The sequence below is a fragment of the Camponotus floridanus genome, unplaced genomic scaffold (assembly GCF_003227725.1).
Source record: "Camponotus floridanus strain SB8 unplaced genomic scaffold, Cflo_v7.5 scaffold88, whole genome shotgun sequence".
Taxonomy (NCBI): Eukaryota; Metazoa; Arthropoda; class Insecta; order Hymenoptera; family Formicidae; genus Camponotus; species Camponotus floridanus.
The window spans coordinates 401,529-428,759 of NW_020229858.1; the positions used below are offsets into that span (position 1 = coordinate 401,529).

Sequence of the window (27,231 nt, forward strand, 5' to 3'; positions counted from 1 at the left end):
ATATACCAGCTTCAACGTACCTTTTCCTCTTTTCTAGGATTCGAGTGTCTGCGAAAAGAAACCGTGAAGATATCGAATGAAGCGGGCAGCGAGTCGCGCGAGCGCGACGGTTCGAATTTTGCGTCAGCGATGCGGCGCGCGGCCCGCGCATGCGCAAGCCGCGCGCCGCCGCACTCCGCATAGTTCTGCACGGTTCGGCGCGACACCACAATGGCGGCCGTGGAGTGCACTGTGTCAGGAACGTCGCTCGCGTTTTCCGCGATTTTCTAAGTGAAACGCGCGTCGCGCGCGCCCGCCACCGTCATCCAGTGCTGTGCTATGACCGTGTGAGCTACACGTGACGTGGATCCGCCGCCGTTTCGCCGCAGCTCGTGCCACTCCCGAAGATGGGTGAGTAAAAAAAGTATCAGCGGAAAGCGGTCAGGGAACGCCGGCTCTCGCATCTCTTTCGCTCGATCTTTGCTTCTCTCTTCTCTCTCTCTCTCTCTCTATCTCGCCTCCTTTGTCTCTCGCGTCGACGGACTTGGCGACTTACGACTAGGAGGCTAGGCGAGAGGAAGAGGACGAGAGAGTAGGAAGGAATGCGGCGTCCATCCGTCCGTCCGTTCGTCCGTCCGTTTGCTCGTTCGCGTGCATAGGAAGGGGGGTACGCCCCTGCGTCGTGCAGTTTCCGTCTGATTTTCACGAGCTCGCGCTCATCCGAGAGCGGCTAATGTTTTCCGAAAGGCTCGTACCGCGAACTTACTCGGTGGTCTATAAATAGGTGAATCCGTCGGTTTGACGTTTTCTAGGGCGAACGCCTACCCTCCCCCTCCCCCTTCCCCGCGCGTATACGCGTGATGCGTGAGGATCCCCCTTGTCCCCTCCTCTTCCTGTGCTCTTTCTATTTGCCTTCGTCCTCCTTTTCTCCTTTTGCATATCACATTTTATGCGACCCGCTTGTCCGAAGAATTTCGCATCGTTGGGTCCTGTAGCCGCTTTTCTACTCTTCTTCTTTTTTTTTATTTAAGGACGAGTCTCTCCCCCTCGCTCGTTCCCTATTTCTGATCTTACGCGCGAGGAAAACGACCTTTTTCTTCTTTCTTTTTCTATTGATTTATGTCGCGTTGCATTCTCGATGTAATCAGATTTCTATGAAGAATCTGGCATTATTCGATCATTCATCATCTTGTTCAATCATTTTAAGTTTCCTTTCTTGATTATATTCTATTTTTATTTCTCTATACTAGAGAAAATCATATTTAATTTTAGATTGCTATTTAGAGCATAGCAATGTAGATCAGAAATATAATCCATATCATCTTTAACAAGGAATGTTTACTGTAAGACGATATATATTGAATCGAAGAAAAGACGAGATAAAGAGAATTGTGAGTTAGATAAATATAAGATACAATTACAAATATTAATACAGCATTTAACATATATTATCATCATACAAATATATATATATGTACCATCTCATCGTGTAAATATACACATATAATATTATTTATTAATTAATATTATTTATAATATAGTATTTTATATGTAATTGTAATATTAATATATTATATAAATATTTATTTATTTACATTTATATAATATTAATATTACAATTACATATAAAATATTATAAATATTAATTAATATATATAATATTGTATAATTACTTGATGATAATACACACATATATTTTGCTTTTCTCTGATTCAAGATTCTTAAATCTAATCGTCCAGTTTTGTGCTCTAAATAACGTACATGACACATATTCCCAAAGTCATGATAGAAATATAACTTGCAAACGCGCTTTTGACGTTTCGTTGTGAATGCCGACACGAGCGAGTATTTGTGAATAGAATTGCTTATGGTATAGATGCTTTCGCGTTCGAGAACCGCCGCAATTTATTACCGCTTTAATATTTTGAAAGTATTACTATTTTTCTTATCAACGCGAGAAACATCGATACTATCGAGATATTACCGTACAAGCTGCAATGTATTCTCTTTTTCAAGACGACTACGAATTATTTAAAAAAAAAAGAGGATTTTCTCATAAATTTTCTCGTTCTATTTTATTGTACAATTTTGATGGTTTCTCGATTTTTAATATTCGTATAACGCATCACGATACGTATCCACTCTCTCTTGCGAGTGAACGAATCGCATATCCGTCGATTGCTCGCACAATTATATGAATTATTTGCGATCGCAATTACGAGACGAGGTTGATCTACGTGCCACGTCGGAAGAGACGCCAGTGGTCCCGTAATTCGCTCGTTGCAATTTCATCTCCTACTCACTCACGCGACCGATGCACCACGCTCGTGCCGGATCCATAGTTAGTGAGGCGTGACGCTCCTTACACAACTGTCACTCTTGTGTCATTTATCTTACACGATACACATGGTATTTTAGAGCAATTCAATGGCTTCTATATATATATATATATATATATATATATATATATATATATATATCATCGGAGAGATAATTAGTTTGTAAAAGACTTAAATGGAAAGTTATCTTTATGATAATTGCATTACATGATTACGTGGCATTAGCAAAAATAAAGAAGTAATTATACATGATTTATACGAGCAATTTGGTACAAAAATTATACAGCTTTTGTGCCAATTCCAAACTATATTGCACGGTAGCCAATTCTCTAGTCGATAAAAAATATTTTCTAGCATTTTTTTTTCATGCATATTTAAAAAAAGTTCGGACGATTTTATTAAAATATTGGAATTTTATCATTCTTCTTGATTAAGAACATAACATTTAAATTATAAAAATTAATGATATTTATTAATGATATTTAAATTATAAAAATTAAATACGAGATAAATTGTGTCACGTTTTTATCTCTTAATATATAGTACTCATTAATTAGTTAATTAATTTGCATCTATCTGAACATTAAAAGAGATTAAGCAGCAATTTCTAAGCCACACTTTGGATAAATTTATTTTTCGAATAATTAACAATTTTACCCGGAATGTTACATTTGAATAATTAATTATGTTGCAGTGCGTGGATTTGATTATTCCTTTTTTGCGTCTTCGACATTCATTTATCGATCATGTTACGACACTGTCGTAACCTCGATCTGCGGTGTTACGTGGACGTCGATCTTACAATGCACACATACGTAAACGTATGCAAACGCGAAGACCTTATATGCGAGACGGTATAACGTGCGGCCATTTCACGCACGAGGAAACGTTTACATAATAGATCAGTTAACAACGAAGCGCGTTAACCCGGAGCAGCGATTGACGTATCGCGGTATTGATCCTTTTCTCGGTTTCCCTCGCTTGGCACATTTACGGGCGAGGGTCTTCCATCCTGGAAAATGTTATTAACGCGTTTCGCTGAAACTGCACAAGCCCGTTGCTGATCGATATCTCTATATTCCCTGTACACGACGGACGTTGCGTTTCTTGAGGGGGAATCCTGCGGTGAAGGTCCCTAATTGGTCAACGAAAGGTCGAGCACGAAAATACATAGTTTGGAATTGGTACGAAACCTGTATAATCCTTGTAACAAACTGCTCGTGTGAGTAATTATATATAATTATTTTTTTATACAATTATATCGAGAATTTTTCTGTAAAATGTACTGTACGATTATCTTATGACCAATTTTGAGATTAATTATTATTTGAAAAGTTATTAAATGCTTGAAATCTTTAAGTCAAAATGACATTGTTCTGTATTATTTTAAAATATATTAGTAGTCTATAAAAATACAGAGATCAGTCTTGAAAAAATATTCAATTATACATCTTCGAAATATTGGATTATCCAGTTGAAAAGACCCTAGTTTCCTGTATCCTAGATCAATATTCCAAGTGCTTATTGGTGATGCGCAGCGTGCATTGACTATGCCGGAGGGTCCTTGAACTTGCTCCCGAGAACAAAATGCAATTCTAAAGTTGCATACTGCAGTAATGCTTATTGATTAGCAAGATAAAATTATATTAATTTTATTCTTTCTCACACAAGAAATAAAAAATTTAAAATCGTAAAAACTTAATAGTAACACTATCATAACGTTATGAGTAACATTTAATTTAATTAATTTTATTTCTGTATCAAAATTTGTCTGGAGAATAATTTGCCTTGCTCCGTTATTTTTTCGAGATACAATTGAATGACTTACAAAATTTATTGTAGATATTTTTATAAAAGGACGATCTCTTATTATGAATAAGAATAATGCAAGAACGTTTATTATTCTGGTATTAATCATGTAATCTTGTTATGTGCAAAATCAGTTTAAGCTGACGGAATTAGGACACCGCGTGCATACATGATGATAAAATTATGACAGACGCCGGACATCTTCTCAACTAACTGAATTATAATTATTAAAGCCATATATATGATATATATATATGTAACAAATTTCCATTTATAAATTCAAATATCATCCTCCAATTCTAGTCATCCAATTTGATGAATATCAGTAATCTTACTGCATCTTATGTTTTTTACATAAATAAAAATTATATTTTAAAGATCTAATTTATACCTATATAAAAAATTTTTTAAAGAGATTTGTAGAGCTTTGTTGCAAGCTTTGAAAATATTCTCTTTGATATCTTAAAATTTTAATTCGAAGATTCGTTATGTTTGCATTTTTAATACGAGTTTATATAAATTATTCTATCAATTTATAAGATTCTAATTTTTAGGCAATTTCTTTTGCAAATATTGTATTGATTTGTATGTTCAATACAAACAGATTGCTAAAAGGTGAGGAAAATACGAGAACAATTGCGGCAAAATACAAAGCGCGAAGTTACTTCTGCCGATCCGAGATTAGGCTCTCGCAGGGCGTAGTCAACCGTGAAAAGTAAACGTTATCTGCGTCGACTGTACGGGTGACAATCTCACGGGACTCGATGCACGAATCTCCTCCACTTCACAGGCAGTCGTCGATCGGCAGTCGCAACGATCGTGTCGTACCCAGTATCGTGACATTTCGCGTCAATTTTTCGCACCATTCGGAATAACTGCTTCGAAATTCAGGTTAGCTTATCAAAGTGAATAATTACTCGGATAAAAAAAAATTCCTGCGATGTATAAAATTTCGCGTATATATTAAATATAAATATTTACATGTACCCGAGTGAAAATGTATAGTGGGTAAAATCGAGATTCCTATATTCTGCAAAAATTTATCACGCTATCATCAATGCACTCTGCTCGGCAAACAACATAATCGCCTTCGGCAAAATTGATATCTCTCTAATCTATCAAGGATGTTATTACCTAGAATCTTTACTTGTTTCATAACGGCATGTATAGAGTGTCGCGAATAAAATATATTTGACTAAAAAAACAGGAAACATATGATATAATCTCAATTTATTAGACTCGCGACTAAATTTTTTTTCTACAATTTTTTGAGTAAAATTTTTCAATTTGATTTATCAAGATACGTAGATTTATCAAGAAAAGTCGATTGATTCTCTCGCTGACAGATCTCATTTGAATGTCACGATTCTACGACAGATCGCCGCGTTACTTTAAGATCCGGAATCGAAATTTTTGATGCAAATCGCGCGCACCGATTCTTCGCTGTTATCTTATCGGTATCTCTCGCGCGGGGAAAGCAGAAAGGCAGAAGAGTTGTGCGTGCCGGGCGGGCGGCTTGTGACCCTGAAGTTACGCAACGCAGCCAGCAGGCACAATGAAATCGAAGACTAGCGAGAGTCTCATAGCGAGTGAAAGCAAAGCGGGGATCAGGAGAGACGGTGCCGACGAGCACAAGCAAAAGCAATTGAAAAAAGGTAAGGAACGGACGGGACGGGCAAAACCGCAAAAATCGACGAATTGTTTCCTCGAAGCGGAGCTTTTATTCCACGGTCGATGATGTGAATAATCCTTTATTTTACGTCGCTCAGCATCCGTCTGTAATTCTACGGATGGATAGATTGAGATCCGCTGCGATAGATTTCCGATAAAATTGTTATTACTTTATAAAGATATTTAAATGAATCATCAGCTTTTCAATATTAACTTCTCCTGCAATATCGTTATCTTTCAATTTGGTGTTCGTTCCCCATCACTTCCAGCACATTGTGCTTGTTTGCATAATGATGATGATAAATAAATGGTGATATTATTATAGATAAGAAAAATTTGCTGGTAAAATCCGCACGAAGATATAATAAAGCCGAATAAAGCGTATATCGAAATATTTGTTCATCGTATCAATATTCATTAATCGTTAAAACTATCGATTTGCTGGATACATTAATTTTCACTTCAATAAAGATTAATTGCGCCAAATAATAATAAAATAAATCCATAAATCCCACTTCTATCTCTCGAATTTACAGAGTCGAAGCCACATCATATCTCGTGTAAAAATAAAATTTGTCTCGATAAAAGAAGGACTCGACGAATTAAAACTTACACGATAATGCTAAATTGCAGTAGTATTTTACGACATACTGATCATCCGCGCTTATCAGCTGGTTTACAACTAGGTTAAAGTTTCGATGCGACACACGACTCGACTTAAATAACATGCGAAAGTACCTTGTGTAACACCACGCGAGCTGCGATATTCGAGAAAAAGGGGATATTTGCATATTATACGATGCTCATTCCTTTCAGCCATGAATATCTTCGTCACGATTTTCGTTGTTCGTGACAAGACGAATCCGAGGAACGTGACGTGGCGCGCATGCCTAAGGCATTTTAACCATTCCGATATGTATTGTACTTCGAGGAGGAAAATATATTTTGCGGTATACAAGATAACGATTGTGTTCCGCTCGTGTCAGCGATACCGCGTATAGGTCGAAATACGAAAACTACTTTGCTTTTCGATTCACGCTATAATTCGCCTTCAAATTAAAAGTGTCAAACGTTGATTCTAAATCGAAATTTAATACATCGCGAGAGAAAACTAACAATGATTATTTGTCAGTATTAAATAAGATGTTTGAAGGTGCAAAGTGTCTTTTCTCGTTGAAATAACATTGGAGCTGAGTTAGCAAACAAATGATATGTAATACATTAGCCCGTGTGCGAAGAATTTTTTTACATCACGGGATGCAATTATTGCAATTTTTTACTTTGCGTTATCGATGCTGAAAGTCGTATATATGCAAACATTGTGCGTGAATAAAGTATACATATTTTTTATAATTACTCTCTCTCACCTTTACAATTATCCTCTCGTTCATGTGGAATATTAATTATTCGCCCCATGCATTATTAATAGTTGCCAGGCAATTGTCATACAATAAGTACGTGTGAAAAAAATGTGTTTCTGCGTATCACATTATATATGATTAAATTCTGTAAGATATTGTAACGCAATGATAATTGTATGAATGATAATATGTGTATTATAGCCTTGAACTGCGTTGAATGATTATGCACTGCAATATTTATAAAAAACCTCTTTGTTTCTATTTATAGATATATATAGTATTGTTTGTAAAGTCTTATTGAATTGATCGGTGTACATATTACATAAACGAAAATAACGTCAAGGAAACTTGTTACTATGTGCACAGCGATAAAAAAACCGCAAAATGTAACCACAATTATCGTGCAGTTACTGTTAAGCAGTTGTTGTAGTGTTTTATGGTCGGTATATATTTTTATTAACTTCGTGGAACATGATGCGTATATTATAATTAATTTTATAATTTATTAATTATCAAATATAATATAGAGATGAAATAACGCGAATTATATTTAGTTTATAATTGCAATCTTACGCATTACGTCAGTTTGTTATCGCAGGAGCACACAATTGAAACAATAGTTTTTCATTAATTAGAATGAGTTCAAGTATGGATGATAATTAAACTTGTTATTTCCTTCGCGAATAATTCTTCGATCACAAGTTTATATGATAAAGTTTTTATATGATAAAGCCTCTTGTTTCTGTTGCAAATACTGTTGTTGAAATAAAATAATTACACTAGGAAATTATTTTAATATTACTTTTAAACTATTACCTAAATTTTTTTATTATTTTTTTCTAATTCTTTTTTAGAATTAGAAAAAATAATATAAGAAAATAAAGACAAAATGTAGAACAAAAGTCTAGAAAAATGTATTTCTGTAAAACAATAAAATAGGAGCGCATTTATAAATTAGTATTACTTTGTGTAATTAATCTTCCATGAAAATTAATGTGTTTGGCAAGTTCGATAGTTATAATGGATGTATGATTAATCTATTCTTTAAATTATCTTAATAAAGAAATAAGCTTTTAAAATGTTCGCTTAGGACAGCAGTTTTGCAGATGTTCTTCTGTTGACTGCACATTTATGCGAGTTTCAGCGAAATTTAAGCGGACAGACGTGTCCTGTTATATTATTTTACGTTCTATTATTCTATGCAAGCTTTTATTTCGTTATCTTTAAATTGTATAAAATGTAATGTAATATAAAATTACATGTAGTTATTATAAGAAAAATCATGCAAAATTTAACTGTTCTTTTGAAATATCGCGGTTGTCCTTGATAAAGACTCATCAAATTTTTGCAGATATAGATTATCGTTACGTACTCAACGATATCTCTCGATGTTAAACGTTATTTTATTGCTTTATATTTTAATTATATAATTTTCAAAATATAAAAATGCATTACAACAATACATTATATAAGCATAAATTATTTCAGATGTGATTCAAAAATATCATTCAAGTTATAATCTTTTTCTAAAAAAAAATACGTATTTTCAGAAAGAAGCTCAGATATTTCCCAAATATAATTTATGATTCATATCACCAGCTGTATTCTCTTGAGGATGAGTAAAACCCAAATTTTCCTTAATGAATTGACTTAATAAACAAACTTTAAGAATTTTTAATGAAATAAGCGATTATGATTTTGTTATTTCTCAGTCAATTGTTTCATAATTATCTATAAACCAGAATTATTAATATAAACCAGAATATATGTATAATTATATTACTTATACAAGTGTTGACAAGATGGTTCAGTTATGCAGGCGCCAATATTAAATAGTTTAACAATAATTACATGATTTTTAATAATAATTTTTATTTATTTATTTCTTTCTAAGAAAGTTTCAACTCTAAATTTCTTCTATTAACTTTTTAACATTTTATAATTATCTTGTATTTTAATAGAAATCATACAATTTATAAAAGAAGAATTAGAAGAATAAGCTCGCAAATAAGAACAGAAGTATTTTCTTGATTTATATAGACTACATATATGAATGGAATTGTGCATAGAATAATCGTTCGATCCATAGCAGAAAAGAGCAAGGCGATTTAGCATAATCGATAGACATTTATTGCATGATCGATTATTATTCGATCTTATAACCCAGAGTGCAACGCGAGAGTGATCAGGGCAGTCCAGGGTCGCTGCGTTTAACCCCACTTTGGCACATCCTATTTAGACCACTTATGAATCATATTAACATACCATAGCGGTACCTATGTAGAACAGTCACGACAGAGTCATTCTTCAATTAATTTCGCGCATATTTTGTATCTTTACAAAAATAGAACTCGAGACTGATTTCTAAGATATTTCATATTGCAAATATAAATTTAAAAAAGTTATTATACATTACTTATTACTAAGCCTTGCGTTCAGAGAATAAATTTTTAATTATCAACCTCACTTTGCAAATGTGATAAGAACTGATCTTTTATGCATTTAAATGACGTGGCACCTTTTTGACACGACGATGAATATCGATATTGAATTAGTAATTAATAACATGGTTGAAACATCTACATTGTCATTATTTTTTACAAATTGATTTTTAATCAAATTATATAATGCTTTTTTGAAACAAGAGTTCGATCAATCAAAATCGAAATATAAATTTCTATTAATTTATTTCTTCTTCCTCTTTCTCTCTCTTTTTCTCTCTCTCATTTGCTATGAGATTCTTGCATGGAAAGACTCGATTAAATAATGTGACTTTATTTTATTTTTTTCTCGTTTTGTGCATGACTGTTATCGCGTCGATGACGACGGTTGACACTTTGCGCGCGAATCACGAGAGTGATAAATTTTGTTATCGTCCGCTTGTCTGTTGGACCTATCGACTAACATTTTTTCTGGCCACAGATTTTTCGCTGCGGTTGAAGCGTGCCGTAAATTAAACGAGATGTGACGCGCAGACGAGGGTGTGTCACTTTATGGACGAGTGCCCCCGTTCGATTAAATGCGAGCTCGCATCGTAACAGTGCTGAAGTCGTAATTTTGTATTTTATTTCATACTTTTCCTGTTGACTAAACAGAGAAAGTATAGCATCAGCATTATTTTAAACTGAAAGTTAACTATACAAATAACATACATACACACATACAATGTGCTTAATTTTAGCTAAAGTATTGAATTTTTTCGTTACTTTCTATTTATTACAATCATTATTTTTCTTCTACACGGAATATTTTATCACAGATTTGATTTAATGGACGTATTTAAAATTTAATATTTTTGCAGAAAACTTGACGGTAACTTTTATCCTATTTATACATGTAATCCTGTCATAAATATTCGGATTCTAGAATTTAAATTTGAAAAAAATTCTCATGGATTTTAGAAATATCTTTTTCAATCTCTCTCAAAATCTTTTTCAAATTGTTTCTGAAATAAATTCCTCTCAGCATTCAGATATGTCGAAACAAAGCGGATGCATTTAACACCGTCTGCCTACATGCGGATTTTTTCATGCTCGTCGACTTTAACTCATATGACGACTCGATGACGTCAGATACGAGGAGGCTATGATGTCAACGAGTATTTTTAAAAATATGCGAGATCCGGTTTCCCGTTTTGAAAGTTTATGCACGGTTTTTGTTCAAGTTATTTATAAATATCGCCGACATTTGCTTTTGTTTCATTGAATTCGTGAAATTTTTGGTAGCAATCTCCCGCGAAGTAAAGTCGTTTGTTTGAAGTATATTCCGTGTGTGATTTACACAGGATGTTTAAAATACTTTACATTTGCCAAATGTATCAAGAGAGTTTACAAAACTTTCATGTGGCAAAAATATCAAGAGTGAGAATTGAAAATTTGGAAGAAAGTGTTATATTTATCTTATTTCTTAGTTATTTTACAAATTAGATCTTTACTTAGATTTCTATTAAAATATTTTCTATTAAACATACTCGAATTAATTTAGAAATAATATTTTATTTATATATACGAGGCTTTCTCGAATTGAAATCTGTTCATGTTAATTATCTTCGGAAATAGCTGTCCATCAAACTCTCAACAGATAGATAGATCGACATCATTAAATAAGGTATTCGTGATTAACAGGTGGTTAGTTCGTTGCGGAAAGCCACATTATATTTACATAATAAAAAGTTCTGTTTCGTACCAACGGGATCGAATCGTAATTTAACGCTGCTTCCCGTGTATCTTTTTTTCTATACACACATCATTACCTCAAAACAAGCGCGGTCTTTAGGCGGAACAGCTGGATTCGGTGCAACGAGCGCAAATGGAGGAAGATTATTAGTTCTGCCTCTCTAAATATTGACTGTACTGCACGAGGAAATCCAACTCCCCTGACATTTCATGCACAATCCAGTGTTGCACTGGATAGATATACTATAATTTATCGCGGATTGCCGTTCAAAACAACCGATAATTCAATAAAGGCGCCACATTCATCGCGTCTTGTCACAGGAGATGACTGACTCATCGATTTGAATGACTAAGCAGGATAAGCACTTATTTTGAATTTTTTTACCGCTTCCTACAATTATAATCTGCATCAAGGATCGTGCTATTTTATTTTTAATTATTTCCTCGCGATGTAATTTTATAGATATGCAGATACAAGAAAGATGACAGGGAAACGCAACGAAGAATATATATCGAGAAAGAGAATTAATTATGCTACTCATGTCGTATCGAGATATTCTTTATTCATTATATAATTATAATGTGTAATGAAAGAGACGTGCCAAGTGCGGATGTACAACTGTAAAGTACCGACTTTTATTCGAAATTGGATCAATGAATAATGTATCTACATTACTCATACCCTTATTATGTCAAAATGTTGTCTTCATGTTTATAGTTATGTTTCGTGTTAGTATTCGCTTGACGTAATTTTAATTCGCAACACGTATAAATCAGATACAATGTGTTACGAATGTAATTCAGATATAGTGACGCACATCAAACGAATGATATGTCAAAATCCTTTTAGCTGATTGCTACATAAAAGAAGAAAAGACGACGAACCATTTTCAATTTAACAATTCTTTAAAAAGATAATGAGATAATCGATTAAAATTCCTATCTGATTTTTAAAAATTTATATATTTAATAAAAGTATATTTAAAAGAAAAAAAAAGATAAATTCTATCTTTAATTTGCCAGTAGATTTTGTTTCAATTTGGAAGCTATATATATTCGTGAAAGCTATATATTTGTTGAAAGTCTAAATATCGGTTCGTGAAAGTCGAATGTGATTATTTTGGAACTTATCCAGATCGTCTCGATGGAAAACGCTATATTAGCTTTCACGAGCTCGCACAGTTTGGTCTTTTTCCTGAAGACGAGCTTTGTAATGCACCCTTTTAGCTGACGACAGGTGCGTTATATAACAAGTTGGAAGTTACGTGCTCTTAAACGAGCGCCGATGACCACGCGAGTGCAACGAGCAAGTGGAAGATGCGAATCGCCATTGTTGCGTAAACACTCGTAGAAATCTCAAATAATCCAATACGCATGAGCGAGCAGGTGCATGACTCATACAATGTTTCTTTTTGCTTTTATTTTTATTTTCCACTTCACAGGAAAGTCACATTGTTAATAAATACTTTATTTTATCAATTTTTAATTTCCTGATCTTTCTTATTAGTTTAAAATTAAATTTTATATAAATTTTAAGATAGTAGAGTATATACTTACAAGGATAATATATAAAGATAAAGGAATCAAAATAGATTAAACAAATAAACTATAAAATTATTCTAATTGTAAGTTAAAATTTATGCATTTTTCTCAATCTTTGAACATATAAATGTTTCCTATAAGCTTGTTAGTTCAAATTATATCACAACAATAGCAATTTGTTACGTACGAGAATGCTATAATTAATGGGAATTAATTATAATACTCTCTAAATTTATTCCAATTTATTATTATATTTAGATTATATGCGAAATGGAAAGAATAAAATGGAAAACTAATGATGCAAAGGAAGTACATCTCTTAAATAAAGATTTATTGTTTCAGGTAAAACATTTTGCCAGTCCTGCAAGAAGAAGTGCAGCGGGGAGGTGCTGCGCGTGCAAGACAAATACTTTCATATAGGGTGCTTCAAGTGCGCTCAGTGCAATGCTAGTTTGGCACTGGGTGGATTTTTCACGCGCGAGGGCGCCTATTACTGCACTAAGGTGAGTTGCGCATTTTTTTTATTCGACATAATCTATCTCATATAATATCAACTTTTAATGAGAAAGCTTTTTACCGTAGAAAAAAATAAGAGAAATAAAATGTTTGATATTTATAATTTATTTTTGTCTGTTACTTTTTGTTTATAGGATTATCGGGAACGCTGGGGTACACGATGTGCCGGTTGCGGAGAATACGTGGAGGGTGACGTAGTGACAGCCGGCGACAAGCACGCGTTTCATCCGAATTGTTTTCATTGCCAGAGATGCCGGCAACCGCTACTTGGACAAGGAACAAAAGTATCTCTTGTTCAAGGTATGTGTTCAGAAAAAATCTTAACTCATTTAAAGCTAGTTTAATACATTATAAAGTAATGTATTCGATTTATATCTTTATTTAACGCGTATCACTTTTTAATATAATGTAGTCATCGCTATGCAAAATGAGCATGCGCGAAATCGCTAATTCAAATAGTCGACAATTTCTATCCTAATTGTAAATAGCGATGCGTACTGAGATTACATAGCCAGTGTCACTTTAGTGCAGATTTCACAATTAGCATGGCAGTCAATCTGTTAGAGTAAATTGCCACTTTGGTATATCGTTGCTTCACTGTTACAAGACTATGTATCTGTACTATGTCCTTGTAACAATTACGTAGTCAAAAATAAAAACCTAGTGACGTACATCAACTTATGGTGTATATAATGTAACGGTTCAATGTGTCACACATTTCTGAAGAAATTGAGGTCATTATAAATAAATTATGTTAATCTTACATTTAATACTCTTATCTTAACAAGAAAATAATAATAGAAATAAATTTAATCTTTTCTCATTCAATTTGTGAAAGATTCACTGAAAGCAGAAATAAATGTTACTCTTTTTATGAATCAGTCTTTAAAAATACGTGTTATTTTGTAACATGTATTTATATAGCACTTGATGTGTTTGATTATTGTTAATAATTAAACAATAATTAATCCAATGTCTTATATGCAACTAACATAATAGATTTGAACTTGTGTTATATAGATTAATTGTGTCTGAATGAAGGAATTGTAGAAATAAATATAGAATTGGATGATAAATTTTGTTATGGAAGACCTAAAGTGCGAAGGTTAATGATGACGCCACGAAATCCATTGCCGGATCTCATTAATCTCGAATCGTGTATTGTTCCAGGTCAAGCGTTGTGTCACCGATGCGTTGGTATCCCAGTTCGCGAGGCCTCCACTCCGCTCGGTAATAGCACCAGTACTAAAGGCGGACATGCTGACCCTGGTGCCTGCGCTGGTTGCGGAAACCAATTGAGGGAAGGTCAGGCATTGGTCGCGCTCGATCGTCAATGGCACGTTTGGTGCTTTAAGTGTCATAGCTGCAACACTGTGCTTCATGGAGAATACATGGGAAAGTGAGTCTTATGCGATTCACAAATATATCATCTCGTATCTTGACCATTCAAAAGCATATTAATAATATTAATTGCATTTTCTTCAAAATTCTACAAAGCAATCGTAAAATTAGAGAAATTTAAAAATAAAGTTTTTAAAAAAATAAATAATATTAATATATCTTTAAAAAGTCAGACAATTAATACCTGATTAATAACGTTATAAAAATTTCTCCATCTGTTTCAACTTTAAATTTGTTCGATTTTTTTCAAATCGGATGTCAGAATGAAAATATAAAATAAATAAATCGTTACATAAATTTTCTTCTTCAACAGAGACGGGGTGCCTTACTGCGAGAAGGATTATCAAAAGCAGTTTGGAGTGAAGTGCGCCTACTGCAATCGTTACATCAGCGGCAAGGTTTTACAAGCCGGCGATAACCATCATTTCCATCCGACTTGTGCGCGCTGTACGAAATGTGGCGATCCGTTCGGTGATGGAGAGGAAATGTACCTGCAGGGTGCTGCCATATGGCACCCGCGCTGTGGTCCAGGACCTACCACCGGACCTAATGGTATCGTCAACGGGCACGACGCACATACCCCACAGCATCGGGAATCAGAACGGATCTCCAGCAGTGCTTCGGAGATGCAGGTAAGTCGAATCGGTGAGATTCGCCGTTCAGGCATATATTTATTCTGTACATTCGTATATAATTGATTTAAGCTGTTAAAAAAGAGGTTTGTTTATATTTTCATAATTTAACTATACAAGAACTGACGAAGCAATATTGTAGCATTTTAATATATTAAAATATTGTGTGGATATGATTCGTTGATTGTTAGATTAACATTTTTGAAAATATTGCATTTTGTCTTATTTTCGTGTGCGCTTTTATTATAGCTTGTTGTGAATAAAAGGCTACACATGATATTTGTATTCTATATAATGTTTTTGTTCGTATAACAAGCAAGCTTTCGATTTTATAAACTAACATAGAGTACAATCGGTGTAATATTATTTGCGGCCTAACAATCATTTAATTTATATATACATGTTTATATCATATATACATGCATATATACATTTATATATACATGCATATATACATTTATATATACATGCATATATCATTTAATATATGTATATACATGCTTATAGACTGCTTTTAAGAAATTGTATTTTCTTTAAACGATAAATATTCTACGAATAATAAGACCAATATTCATAGTGCGCCAGTATTCTTATTTCAAGATCGCCTTAAGTAAAGTCTTAAGATGCTAATATAACTTTGTGTGATTAGTTTATAATCCATCTGGTAACATCTTAAGATTGTATTTAAGATAGTCTTAAATATAAAAACGGATTATGAATACCGGCCTGTGAACTGTATTTGAAGAAATATCATAGATCAAATAACAAATAGTTTGAATAAAGATAATATTAAGTACTCATGATACGCGTACTCTTCGATATACATTCAGTGATGTAAATACATTAGATTGAAGCAAACTGATATATTTCAAACAATAAATAAAAAATAGCATCACATTTCACGATCGAATGTTTAATTTTCTTCCAATTCAAAGAACGAATTTATATTTGTCAATCAAAAATATAATTTTAGTTACTCATTTAGCACTTATTGTTATAACAATGTTAGTTATTTATGTATGTTAAAATCCATAAGATAAAGTTGTTTTAAAATCGAAAGTTTAATATCAATTAAATAGTTGCTACAATCAACGTTTTTAATATTGATAAAGATCATATATCTATGTATTATATGTTAGAAAATAAAGAAATGTGTGCATGCTGCTATTTATATCTAGCACTTGCATTACTCGATTTAACCGCATTGTATTTGTATATTGTATTTGTCTGCATACACAAATTTGTTAATAGCAATAACAAAAGAAGCCAAATGTTTCGTTATATTAAAAAATAAAAATTTTCCTACAATTTTTGAAAAATATTTAATAAGTAATATCGTAAGCTAATGGACAACGATGAAACATTCTCTAGAATAACGTTACTTCACATTCGAAATTCTTCTACGAAACGCTTTGGCACTCTTGGCATATGTATATCATTATCAGTAGTAATATATATAGAGCAAAATACTTCGTAGATCTAAAAAAAAAATATTCTCATTATTTTGTTAGCTTTGTGTATAGCTTGATTTTTTGTCTCGAAATCGGCTGGCTCATCGTTTTACCGCTCTTCGTTTCACGCACGTCTCGACGTAGGAAACAAGAGAAAACATATATACACACATCAGAGAGATTATATTATTATTTTTCAATTTTTTGATTAAGTTTTTTTATTATCGCTTTTCTTAATTGTTGTTTACTTTTTCCGCACGGTCATTGTGTATAGTTTTCATTGCGGTCACGCACGCCAAGCCTGAACGGATCGCTGTGCAGCCCTTACAGCAGCCTCAGTCGCAAGGTATGCCATGTGTCACTTAGCACAGCACTCTCTCAGACAAGTATTTCTGGTATCACTTCTCGCGCGTTACCTTTTCTTAGCATCGCGTGTTTTCGCTCTGTTAAACGCTCGCTATCCGATTTCAATTATATCGATCCGTTGAACGAAAGACGACGGTACACGCGATGTAAAATTTAGCGAAATTCTATAATCGAATTACATGATTATTTTTCAATAACCTTAATTATAAATTTTATCTGTTTTCCAATCATAAATATAATATAAATAAAGAGACGATTGATATAATTTGTTAATGACAGAGCATTACTCGCCTTGCACAATATTTTCCTTTTATATATAAGATGCATAAAAAATCCAAATAAAATCGGAATAATGTTAATTTTTTTAAAAGGACAAAAAAATAAAAAGCTTTAAAATGCAAGATAAAGGAAGATTTTATTTTTCGTTTATACGATTTTTATGCACCTTGTATATTTAATATAACGTTTAGATACGCAAAAAACAAATTAGTCTACATGCGTGATATAAATTCATTAATTGCCTCAGTATTATCCTGCGCGGACTGGAAGTCCGGGTCTGATCTTGAGGGAATACGGACGACCGGTAGAAGATGTATCTAGGATTTATACTTACTCATATTTGACTGAAACGCCCAGTCAAGGATATCTGAGACGCCCGATACAGCCGTACGATAAACCCCCAACTAGCCCGCATTTTCATAGACCTAGCTGTAAGTTTTTTTTATTTATATTCATTTTATTAGAATCTAAACAGTCTCTTTTTCAACACTTTGAAGATCAGCAACAAAAATTATAATCCACTAAGAATCTCTATATTAAATTTATAAAATATTTTGTTGTGAATATCGCAAAAAAATTAATATATTTTTTTAATAAAATATTTAAGAAAAAACTTTTTTTTATTCTAATATTATATTTAAAAATTTATGAGAACGTCGCGTGCGTATTTTAGACTATTTATTTATATTCTCTATGTAATTTATTTGTAGCTTGTACGACACATTTGTTTTGTTCACATAGCGTCCCGTTCGATAAGAAGTAGCGGTGGACGCAGCAGTAGATCCGGAATGAGAGCCTTGGTCGATGCATTGAGTGACACTAGACCTAAATCACCAGCAAGTCAGGTGGATAACGATGAACCGATAGAATTAGCTCATTATCCTGACGCTATGAAGCCACCTCCAGGTGCTCAACCGCCAATCGAAAGAGACGATTTTCCTGCTCCGCCGTATCCTTACACTGATCCTGAAAGACGTCGACGATGGTCCGATACATATAAGGTATTATCTTATCCCATTTATTCCTTCAATGATGTGTAATGCTAGTGTCTTAGTTATCATGTAATGTTCGATATTTGTATCTAATTCAGGGTGTACCTGCATCTGATGACGAGGATGAAGTGGACAACAAAACGACAACATACATCAAAGAGGCGGAGCAAAAACTGAAAAAGGAGCAGGACGAATTGAGCAAGATCGATACGGGAATAGCTAAAGTATTCCTGCAAGATCGTGAAAAGGATCGAGAAAATTTAAGACACAGAGCTGCGAATGTTGATCCTAGAAATGCTTCAAGGACACCATCTGCCGCTCGAGAACCATCATATCGATTGCGTTATGAGAGTCCTGTGGGTGCATGTAAGTTATAATTAATTTTCTTTCAATATAAAATTTATTTTAATATAAAAACTTTTCAACTAAAAATTTGTTTTGATTAAATTTATTTAATATATCGAAATTGTTAATATTTTGAGAAAGATACATGATTTTATTAAATACAAATTAATCGAGCGTCTGCAAATATGTATATATTACATCTAATATAGAATAATTTCAACATTTTTGTTACAGCTCCTTCACGAAATATTGATCATGCACGGCCTTGGGAGGACGACGATGGTTTCAGTTACAGATCCAGTGGTCCTAGCTACAACGGTAAGTTTCCACTTGTCATTTAATGCGCCATTCGTAATTGTCTCATTAACATAAGTAACGATCATCTCATACATGTCCACACGTTCGCACATGACACTAACATACCACTCTACCGTTTGAAATAACATCGATTAGAAAACTCTGAGTTTCGATAGAGCGGGGTTTCCCAGGGCGGGAGATCGTAAATCCAGTTTTACCACTGAAAAAAAACGTTTGCTACGTGGAGCACGACGAATCGGCAAATGTAAATCATTACGTGGGAGGGTTTTTTACGCTAATTAACAAACGATGATAACAGTACGTAACAAAAGCAGGACTTTGTTTTAAGTGGGATATAGCACCAAAAACTACACATTGGACGCCCAATTAATCTAACAGGTGATGTATGCTGCCTATGCATGTTGCATCCTTTAATTCAGTGTGCTTGCCTTATTTTTTTCCGTTCGTCGAGCTGTGTCAGGCGGCGCGTCAATCTTCAAAATATGGACAGTTAAATTACCATTGCAATCTTTAGCCGTGGAAATCATTTCCCGAGGTAATTGATTCTGTCCTATATTTTGCATGGCACTTGGGACTACGAAATTCATTATACACGAACATACATTGCCCTCTATGCACATCATTCTCATTTTCGTGGCACGACTGTACCTTTAGATAAAACTCGAACTAAACGAAATATTAACTATCAATTTTCTTTTCTGTATGCTTCAGTAAAATTTTGAATTATTATCTTAATAATTATTCGACTTAAGTTAAATCAAAGTTAATATTCAATATCAAGATTAATAAAATGAACTAAAATGAATACATTATAGAAATCTAATTTCTTCCAACTTTATTTACAGTTGGAATATTTCTTTGCAATATAGAAACAATTTTATTACCTCTATTTCTTATTTATCTTATAAATATTAAATAAATCTACTTTAATAAATTAAATTGATAAAAAGAATTTTAATAATAATAATAATATAATGTTTTCTTGTAGAAAAAGATGATTTTAATTTTTAGACATTTTCCAGCTGCACAAATATCATCTACAATATTGGAAGATAAATAATTTTGGCATAATTAATCTTTTGTTTTATTGTTGCCAACATGCATGATTATTTCTTTCCTGCACATTTTCGCATTTTCACAAATACATAGAATTTTGCTTATAATATCTTCCAATATTGGCTCATTAGCTAACTTTAGAACGCTAATATATATCACAATAAATCTAATTTTGTGCGATACTAAAAAAAAATAATATAGTCGCAAGAAAAACAAAACAGAATAATGTTGGAAGAGGTAATCATAATTTTGGTATCAAGTTGTTATACATATATTAATAATTTGTACTAGCTAATTATTGCAACTTTTAATAATTATATTATTGATAATGCTTGCGACGCAGTAGACATTTTTTATTTAATCTTTCCTTCATCTTTAACTATTGTAAGGATATCTATTAATGTAACAAAGTCTCTCTAATTTCAAGTTAGCGTTCTAGATTTCATAGGATACGACAATCTATGTTAGTCACGACGCTACTACCTGTCGTCTACTATCATCGTGTCTCTATTTTGTGTTTTTGTGTTTGTGTTGTGTTTGCGTGGGCGGCAGTTGGGAGGTCATCGGCGCGTTCCCCGGCTCCCAGAAACTATCCACCCCTTGGTACTCAGCGCGCCTTCACTCTTCCAAACGCCGCTAGGCACTATCACTCGGTGAGTCCGAAAACTTTCCAATTCGCCCGCCGTTGGTCCCAAGTCAAACCATAAAAAATCCGCTTTCAAATATTAATTAGTTTTTTATTATTTATAGGTGTTCAGTTTGTTTCTATTTTTGTGTATTCATTTTTTTTAAATTTTAATGTATTATATTATCTGATTATTTATTATTTTATGCAATTATATAGGAAAATTGTAAATTGCACGTGCAATGTAGGCATGTAAAATATATTTGGCGATGAAAGAATATATTTATTATCATTCCTAACATTCACAGGACAATCATCTGAAATCGATTTCTGATCATTTTTAAAAGCAGTCTAATTCATAATTTTAGATGCGTCTCATGTTGTAAGACTATGAAATATATACAACATAATATATAAATATATCATAATTTTATTTTTTTTAAATGCTATATCTGTTTTTAGTAAAAAAGAAAAATTTTTGACTTGTCATCATACGACGGGCGCGCTTATGAGAAGAATCTATTGTATTTATACACAGAAGTGCTGGCTTGTTCTTTTTTTTTTTCTTCTTTTTTTTTAATCGCACACTCTATTTTACGAGAATCACTGCTTTATGCACTCGAAACTGTCGGTTTCCTTTAAGCGCCGTTTGCCGATGGGGATGTGATAATATATTCGAGATGGTTACTTCGCAGATATCTGTACTTACATGCGGTAAAATTCTATAAGATATAGTTAACGTAATACGATTTATTCGTATCTTTTATTTCAGTCATTTTTATTAACGATTATATTTATTAAAGATTACTTTTATTTCATTTATTAATTGCATGACAATTATAAAAGATAGGAACAAAATGAAAAATAATTCATAATACGTCGCATGTATATGTCAATGGATATCTGCTTTTTAATATAAATCGATCCGGATTCTTAGCAAAGAAACGTTGGAAAGAGTAGAAAATATCAAATGTATTATTATTGGGGCGCAAAGAGACAGAGGGAAATCCCTTGACAGTGGTTGACTTTGGTGATACAAGAGAGCGACATGGCTCCGGATAGAGTTTAACGGTATTGAAAAAAAAATCTGGCAAGCGAACGTTGGGCATTCGTATGGGATTGAGCGAATTGAGATCATCGTTGAGACTAATCAGTAATATCTATGTCGATTGAATGATTTGTAAACCAGTTGTGAGCTCTCTTCGGCACATCCCGAAGCCGGGGTACGGTCTGGCACCGCGAAGTCACACCTTCTCCTCGACCGGCGGTTCCGTGTCTGCTCTCCCTGTAAGTCTCGCACCGCAAGTCACAGTCGACGATGCGACGTGCACCGCCGCGCTGATATAGTGCAAATTACATATAATGATGTATAGAAGAAAGAGTACGTAGATAGAATCGATCCGCGGCGGCCGAGCTTTTCTAAGATAACGCTTTTCTGTCGTCTAGGGCGACTATTCGTTCAGCGGGATGGGCGACAAGACTCACAGCACTGATTTCTCATCTGGCAAGTCGGACAGTGAGTAAAACGAGAGGGACCGACCGACGCCGGTCCCCGTTGATTACACGCGATCCTTTCACTCGTTTACACTACGCTTCTTAAATTTGACGCGCTTGCGAATTTTACACGCATTTGACAGACCTACTAGAAAGACAATTATTTCGATGCGCTAATTTTTTCAGTGCCAATCTGAAATATTTTGAAGAGTTTTTAAAATAAGATTTTTCAATTTGAAGTCACCTCTCATCACAGCGATTTCATTTGAGGTTTTTATTTACTGTGTTATTTACTCTTTATTTCTAGGATTGAATCTTGGTGAATATCTTTTTAATATAAATCAAATAAAATTTATTTAAAGTCCCCTAAATTTTATCAAAAATCTATAATTTATTTTAAAAGTTATTTTTCCGATTGTTTTTAATGAAGGTATATTTTTAAAATATTTATGTTTTTCAGAGACACTGCTATGATTCTTGAGAGATCTTATATTCATTTAACATATGAGTTAATATTTTAAGAAAACAGCTAGTGATTTTTGCAAGCGTGTCCCTGCTATGATTTTTTTTACATATTTCGTTTCGCCTTGTTCCTGCATGCTTCACTAATATTTCTGCGAGCTATCGCATTGCTCCTGTGAAACGTTGTACATTGTCCATTGGCTTGTACGTCGTCTCATATACGATTTTGTCTACTTAAAACATCTGTGAAAATGATATTTGATTATTAATTACGCGCCGATTATTTACGACAGTCTTCTTTCTCAGGCAAATAATCATGCTAAATTTGTGAAAAGATGATAAGCTAAATTATATATTTCAACTTTTGAAAAATTACACATATAATGCGATTTTGTTAAAATATTTAGTTTTTTGATCATTCTTTAAAAAAAACTTAAACGATTCACTTATAAATCTGAAATTTTATAGCAAATTTATCATTGAATTATTATAAAGCAATCATGTTCCCACGTTACTTTGTCTATTTTTAATTAAATAATTGTTTGTGCTATTTTGCGCATTTTTTCAGGCATAAGTTGTGAAATCTACAGGCAGGTAATGAAAGGGGAACATTATTGATGAACATTATTGAAAAACAAATTGTAGTTAACGTAGGAAGTGGTTTGTGCAATATGGTTTGATATGGTTTTCTTTCAAATTTTCCCCAATTTTAGTATCAACAGGCAGCATCACGGACGTGGATCGACGGGCACTGGTATGTACTACAGCCCCATACTACTCCCGGCGAATTAGCATGGTTTGTAGTTTGTTCTCGCACCTGTATGACAACATAATTCCGTTTATTAGAACAATTTAAGTATCATATTGCAATTTAATTACGTCTCTTTCTACATTAATTTCAAGGTTTTTTTGATGCTGATTATAAAACTTTTTATAAATATAAAATTTAGAAAATTATTTATATTATTAATTCCTTATTAAATAAACAAATAGTAAATAAATATTTGATAGATGTAAGATTCTCGTATTCCGTATTTTCTTTTGAAAAATAAATAATTTCTCACTTTTAAAGGCAAAAAGAAGCTATCGAATATTTCTTTGATTGATATTCAATTTGATTATTCTAATAAAAGGAGTTTATGAAAATGTAATTTTATTTAAAACATTCTAAGCACGTTTCTACATAATTGCAGATGTGTTGCATTAAGTGCACACATTTATCTGAGAAACAAGGCAATATAGTTTGTACATTCGAAATTTATGCGATGAATAAAATTTTCCCGATTATTTATACATATATGTGATTATATATATAATTTGCTACTTGTTTATATTACAATGTAATATATTGTACATATAATCATATGTATAATGAATATGCATGTATGCTGTATATTTTGCTACAATTTTGAGTTTCGCATTTTCGATTGTTTGTACCTATTCTCAATTTACTCAATGTTGCATATTTGATTTATCAGAAGCTTTTTACATTTTTTAAGTTAAGTTAGTTAATTAATCGAATTAATTTTATCTATTTCATGCTATTTAGCCCCATTGATCAAAATATGTTTTTCTTCTTTTTTGAATCTTAATATTACATAATGTATTTTGCATCCAAAAACACCTAATTTTGAGAATTATTAAAAATTTTATTATTCTTGGATAATCCATTTAGTAATTCTGGTAACAAAAAAAATTAAATTTTCATGTATTTTTAATGTCAAAGATTTGATGTTACATTATTAACATTTAAAACGATATAATTTTATCAAAAAGTGGATTATTCAATATTATATAAGTGTCGTTTATCAATAGTATCTGTTCAATAAATCATTCACATGTTAAAATATATTCGTTGGGTACACAAAATTTTGTAATTGTAAAAAATGCATGTATGGTATATACATTATTAGCAAAAATAATGAAAAATTATATAATTAATCATAATTATATTAAATAACAAAAATTTTGTAAATTTTTTAAAAACAGATAAAAATGCATGCATGGAAATATTGCTTCGATTTATCTTTAGATAAATGAATTATTATTATCAAAGAAATTAAATTATCTAAGAATTTAAAACGTTTGAAACTTTAATTACGCGCAAGTCTCAGTTAGAAATTAATTACTCAGGAAATTAGTAGAGTCATTGTCTAATAATACTGAGACAGCTTATTGAGTCATATAAATTTGACCATTCGTTCGTGCATATAAAACAATCATTTCATTAATTATATCAATTCATCATGCGTTTTTTAGTGTGAAAATAATGTGTTTACTGTTTCATGGACGTTGACAAGAATATTTTTAGGAGAGCCAACAGAAATTGTCTTTTGTAATCTGAATATTGCAAAACTTCATCTTTCTTTATTTTTGTTATAAAATTTATATTCGATATAAAATCAATTTATTCAATTAAATCTTCTATTTTATATGCAATTTGTTGTATTTTACAATTTATTCTGTTTCGTTCAAATTAGTTTTCCTTTCGTGAAAACTGAAAGAAAGAATGCGCAAATGTAACTCCTATATATTCTTCTTGTTTCGTCCATGTGTTAATGTCTTATTTTTATCTTCCGATTTATCTTTATCGTGAAATTTATAATTTTGTAATTTATGTAATCGTGGTTTAGAATGATGGTGGGATCATCCCATCATCCACCACGTATACAGGTGGCCTAGGTTCGGTTGTTGGAGGCCACGGAGGTCATCATGTGAGAAGATCACTGCCGGATATGGGTGCTGCGCCAACCGAACCACCCAAGCTTTATCCCTATCACTTACTTGTTATTACCAACTACAGGTTGCCAGCTGATGTGGATCGTTGCAATCTCGAGGTAAGTGATATCGTTGTCGTTATTTAATCAGTTAATTATAAATCATTAAAAAAAATTATCGGACATTATTAACAATATTATTCCTTATCATTATATTTATTATTATCTTTATCATTATATTTATTGAAATTATAGTTATAAATATAGAATTACAATTATAATAATATATTAATACATATGTATTAACTAATTACAATTAACATTATAACAGAAATAATCCAAAGCTTTTTTTCTCATTTAGCGACATCTCTCCGATGCAGAATTCGAGGTCATTCTTCAGTGTTCTCGAGCGGAATTCTACAGATTGCCACAGTGGCGTCGCAACGAAATCAAAAGACGTGTTCGACTGTTTTAATTCATTTTACACATTTTACTTATTATATCCGCATTGTGTCACGATTGTGTTATACTGTGGTATAGACTGTACATTCCTACTGCGTGGGTAGATGTATCGCGGAGAAAAAAAATGTGTTCGACGATCCTTGCGAGCAATCTGCCGGCCGGCGTATGTTTGCAAAATGGAAGTTCTTTAGGCAGGAGCAGATATATCTCTATACACACACATATACACATATATAATGACACGGAATCACTGCCACTTATTGTCAACTTTTTCTCGCAGCAACGAATCCAAGCAGCTTTATCTATGACCCAATTTGTTCAGCGACATAGCCTTTCTCGAATTTTACCATTTGGAATTCTATCGTAACTTGGTTTCACTTATATACACATTTAAGGCGAGTACGCAATAACGGCTGATATTAAAATATAGACGAGAAGATAATCAAATGTGAGATTGCGATTAAAACTCTTAATACAATTTGCTATTGTAAATAAGAAGTTAATCGAAAAATCGAAAAGCGGCGTGAAAAAGCAGCTAGAGAAGTTACATAGTAATTGCATATTCGCTAAATCGCATACATATATATATATATATTAATCTTGCGGAGATTATAATGCAAGGGACGCTACAATGGTAGGATTTATTATTATTAATTTTTAACTATACTATTAATATTATTATTATTCTTATATTTTATTATGTACAACGTGAAAAGTTAAAAGTATAAGTAGAGGAGATGAGCCCAGCTTGCTGAATGGTACGAGTACGCTGATTAATCAAATAATTTGTGTGTGAATTATCTCGTTTTAATTTACTTTGTGGCAAGGATTACTTTATAGAATCGCTTGCGGTATTTTTTGTGTGAGGAGATATATCAATGTTTTTAATTATCCTTGAATGTAGTAGCTAAAGTAAATACTCTGCGGTGCAGATTGCGATAGACTTCTATGATCACTCGATCACTCTACATTAGAGTATACATATGAAAATCAGGACCAAATTTATAGTTGTGGTGGATCTAACAATCGAACCATTGACTTGTCATTAACTCAAAATATACATTTTATTACATTTTACTATATATATAGCTATATATATAGCAATATTATTTCATACTACTATATATCATATTTAAATTTATAGCATCTTTCAAATTTTGAAGTTGTTTACATCGATTTATATTTATTTATAAAAAAATATTAAAATTGTAAGTGATTTTTAACAATTATAAAGTAATT

The 27,231-nt window shown here is 32.6% G+C and overlaps 1 protein-coding gene across 13 annotated transcripts; it reads left to right on the plus strand.

Moving 5' to 3' along the window:
• Positions 1-347: 347 nt before the first annotated feature.
• Positions 348-27,125, plus strand: LOC105248063 (actin-binding LIM protein 2). Of its 13 annotated transcripts, none has more exons than XM_011252622.3 (16): positions 4,914-5,018; positions 5,505-5,782; positions 13,219-13,379; positions 13,527-13,692; positions 14,563-14,791; positions 15,107-15,425; positions 17,151-17,222; positions 17,769-17,952; positions 18,263-18,522; positions 18,612-18,879; positions 19,093-19,176; positions 20,785-20,885; positions 22,304-22,373; positions 23,527-23,609; positions 25,447-25,650; positions 25,892-27,124. In XM_011252622.3, exons 2-16 carry the CDS (start codon positions 5,683-5,685, stop codon positions 26,003-26,005), a joined length of 2,415 nt encoding a protein of 804 aa, XP_011250924.2. In that variant the 5' UTR covers positions 4,914-5,018; positions 5,505-5,682; the 3' UTR covers positions 26,006-27,124. The 13 variants fall into 13 exon arrangements, with proteins under 13 accessions (XP_011250929.1, XP_011250924.2, XP_025270502.1 ...); XM_025414717.1 differs by having other exon boundaries at positions 4,916-5,018; positions 5,428-5,782; XM_011252627.3 differs by lacking the exons at positions 4,914-5,018; positions 5,505-5,782 and adding an exon at positions 348-390.
• The last annotated feature ends 106 nt before the right edge of the window (positions 27,126-27,231 follow it).

What these genes read in the sequence shown, in the direction of transcription:
- LOC105248063 (XM_011252622.3), top strand. Translation starts at nt 5,683, where the DNA reads ATGAAATCGAAGACTAGCGAGAGTCTCATAGCGAGTGAAAGCAAAGCG. An exon ending in CAGTGGTCCTAGCTACAACG is followed by an intron (nt 19,177 to 20,784) that starts GTAAGTTTCCAC and finishes CGTGGGCGGCAG; the next exon opens with TTGGGAGGTCATCGGCGCGT. An exon ending in ACTCCCGGCGAATTAGCATG is followed by an intron (nt 23,610 to 25,446) that starts GTTTGTAGTTTG and finishes ATCGTGGTTTAG; the next exon opens with AATGATGGTGGGATCATCCC.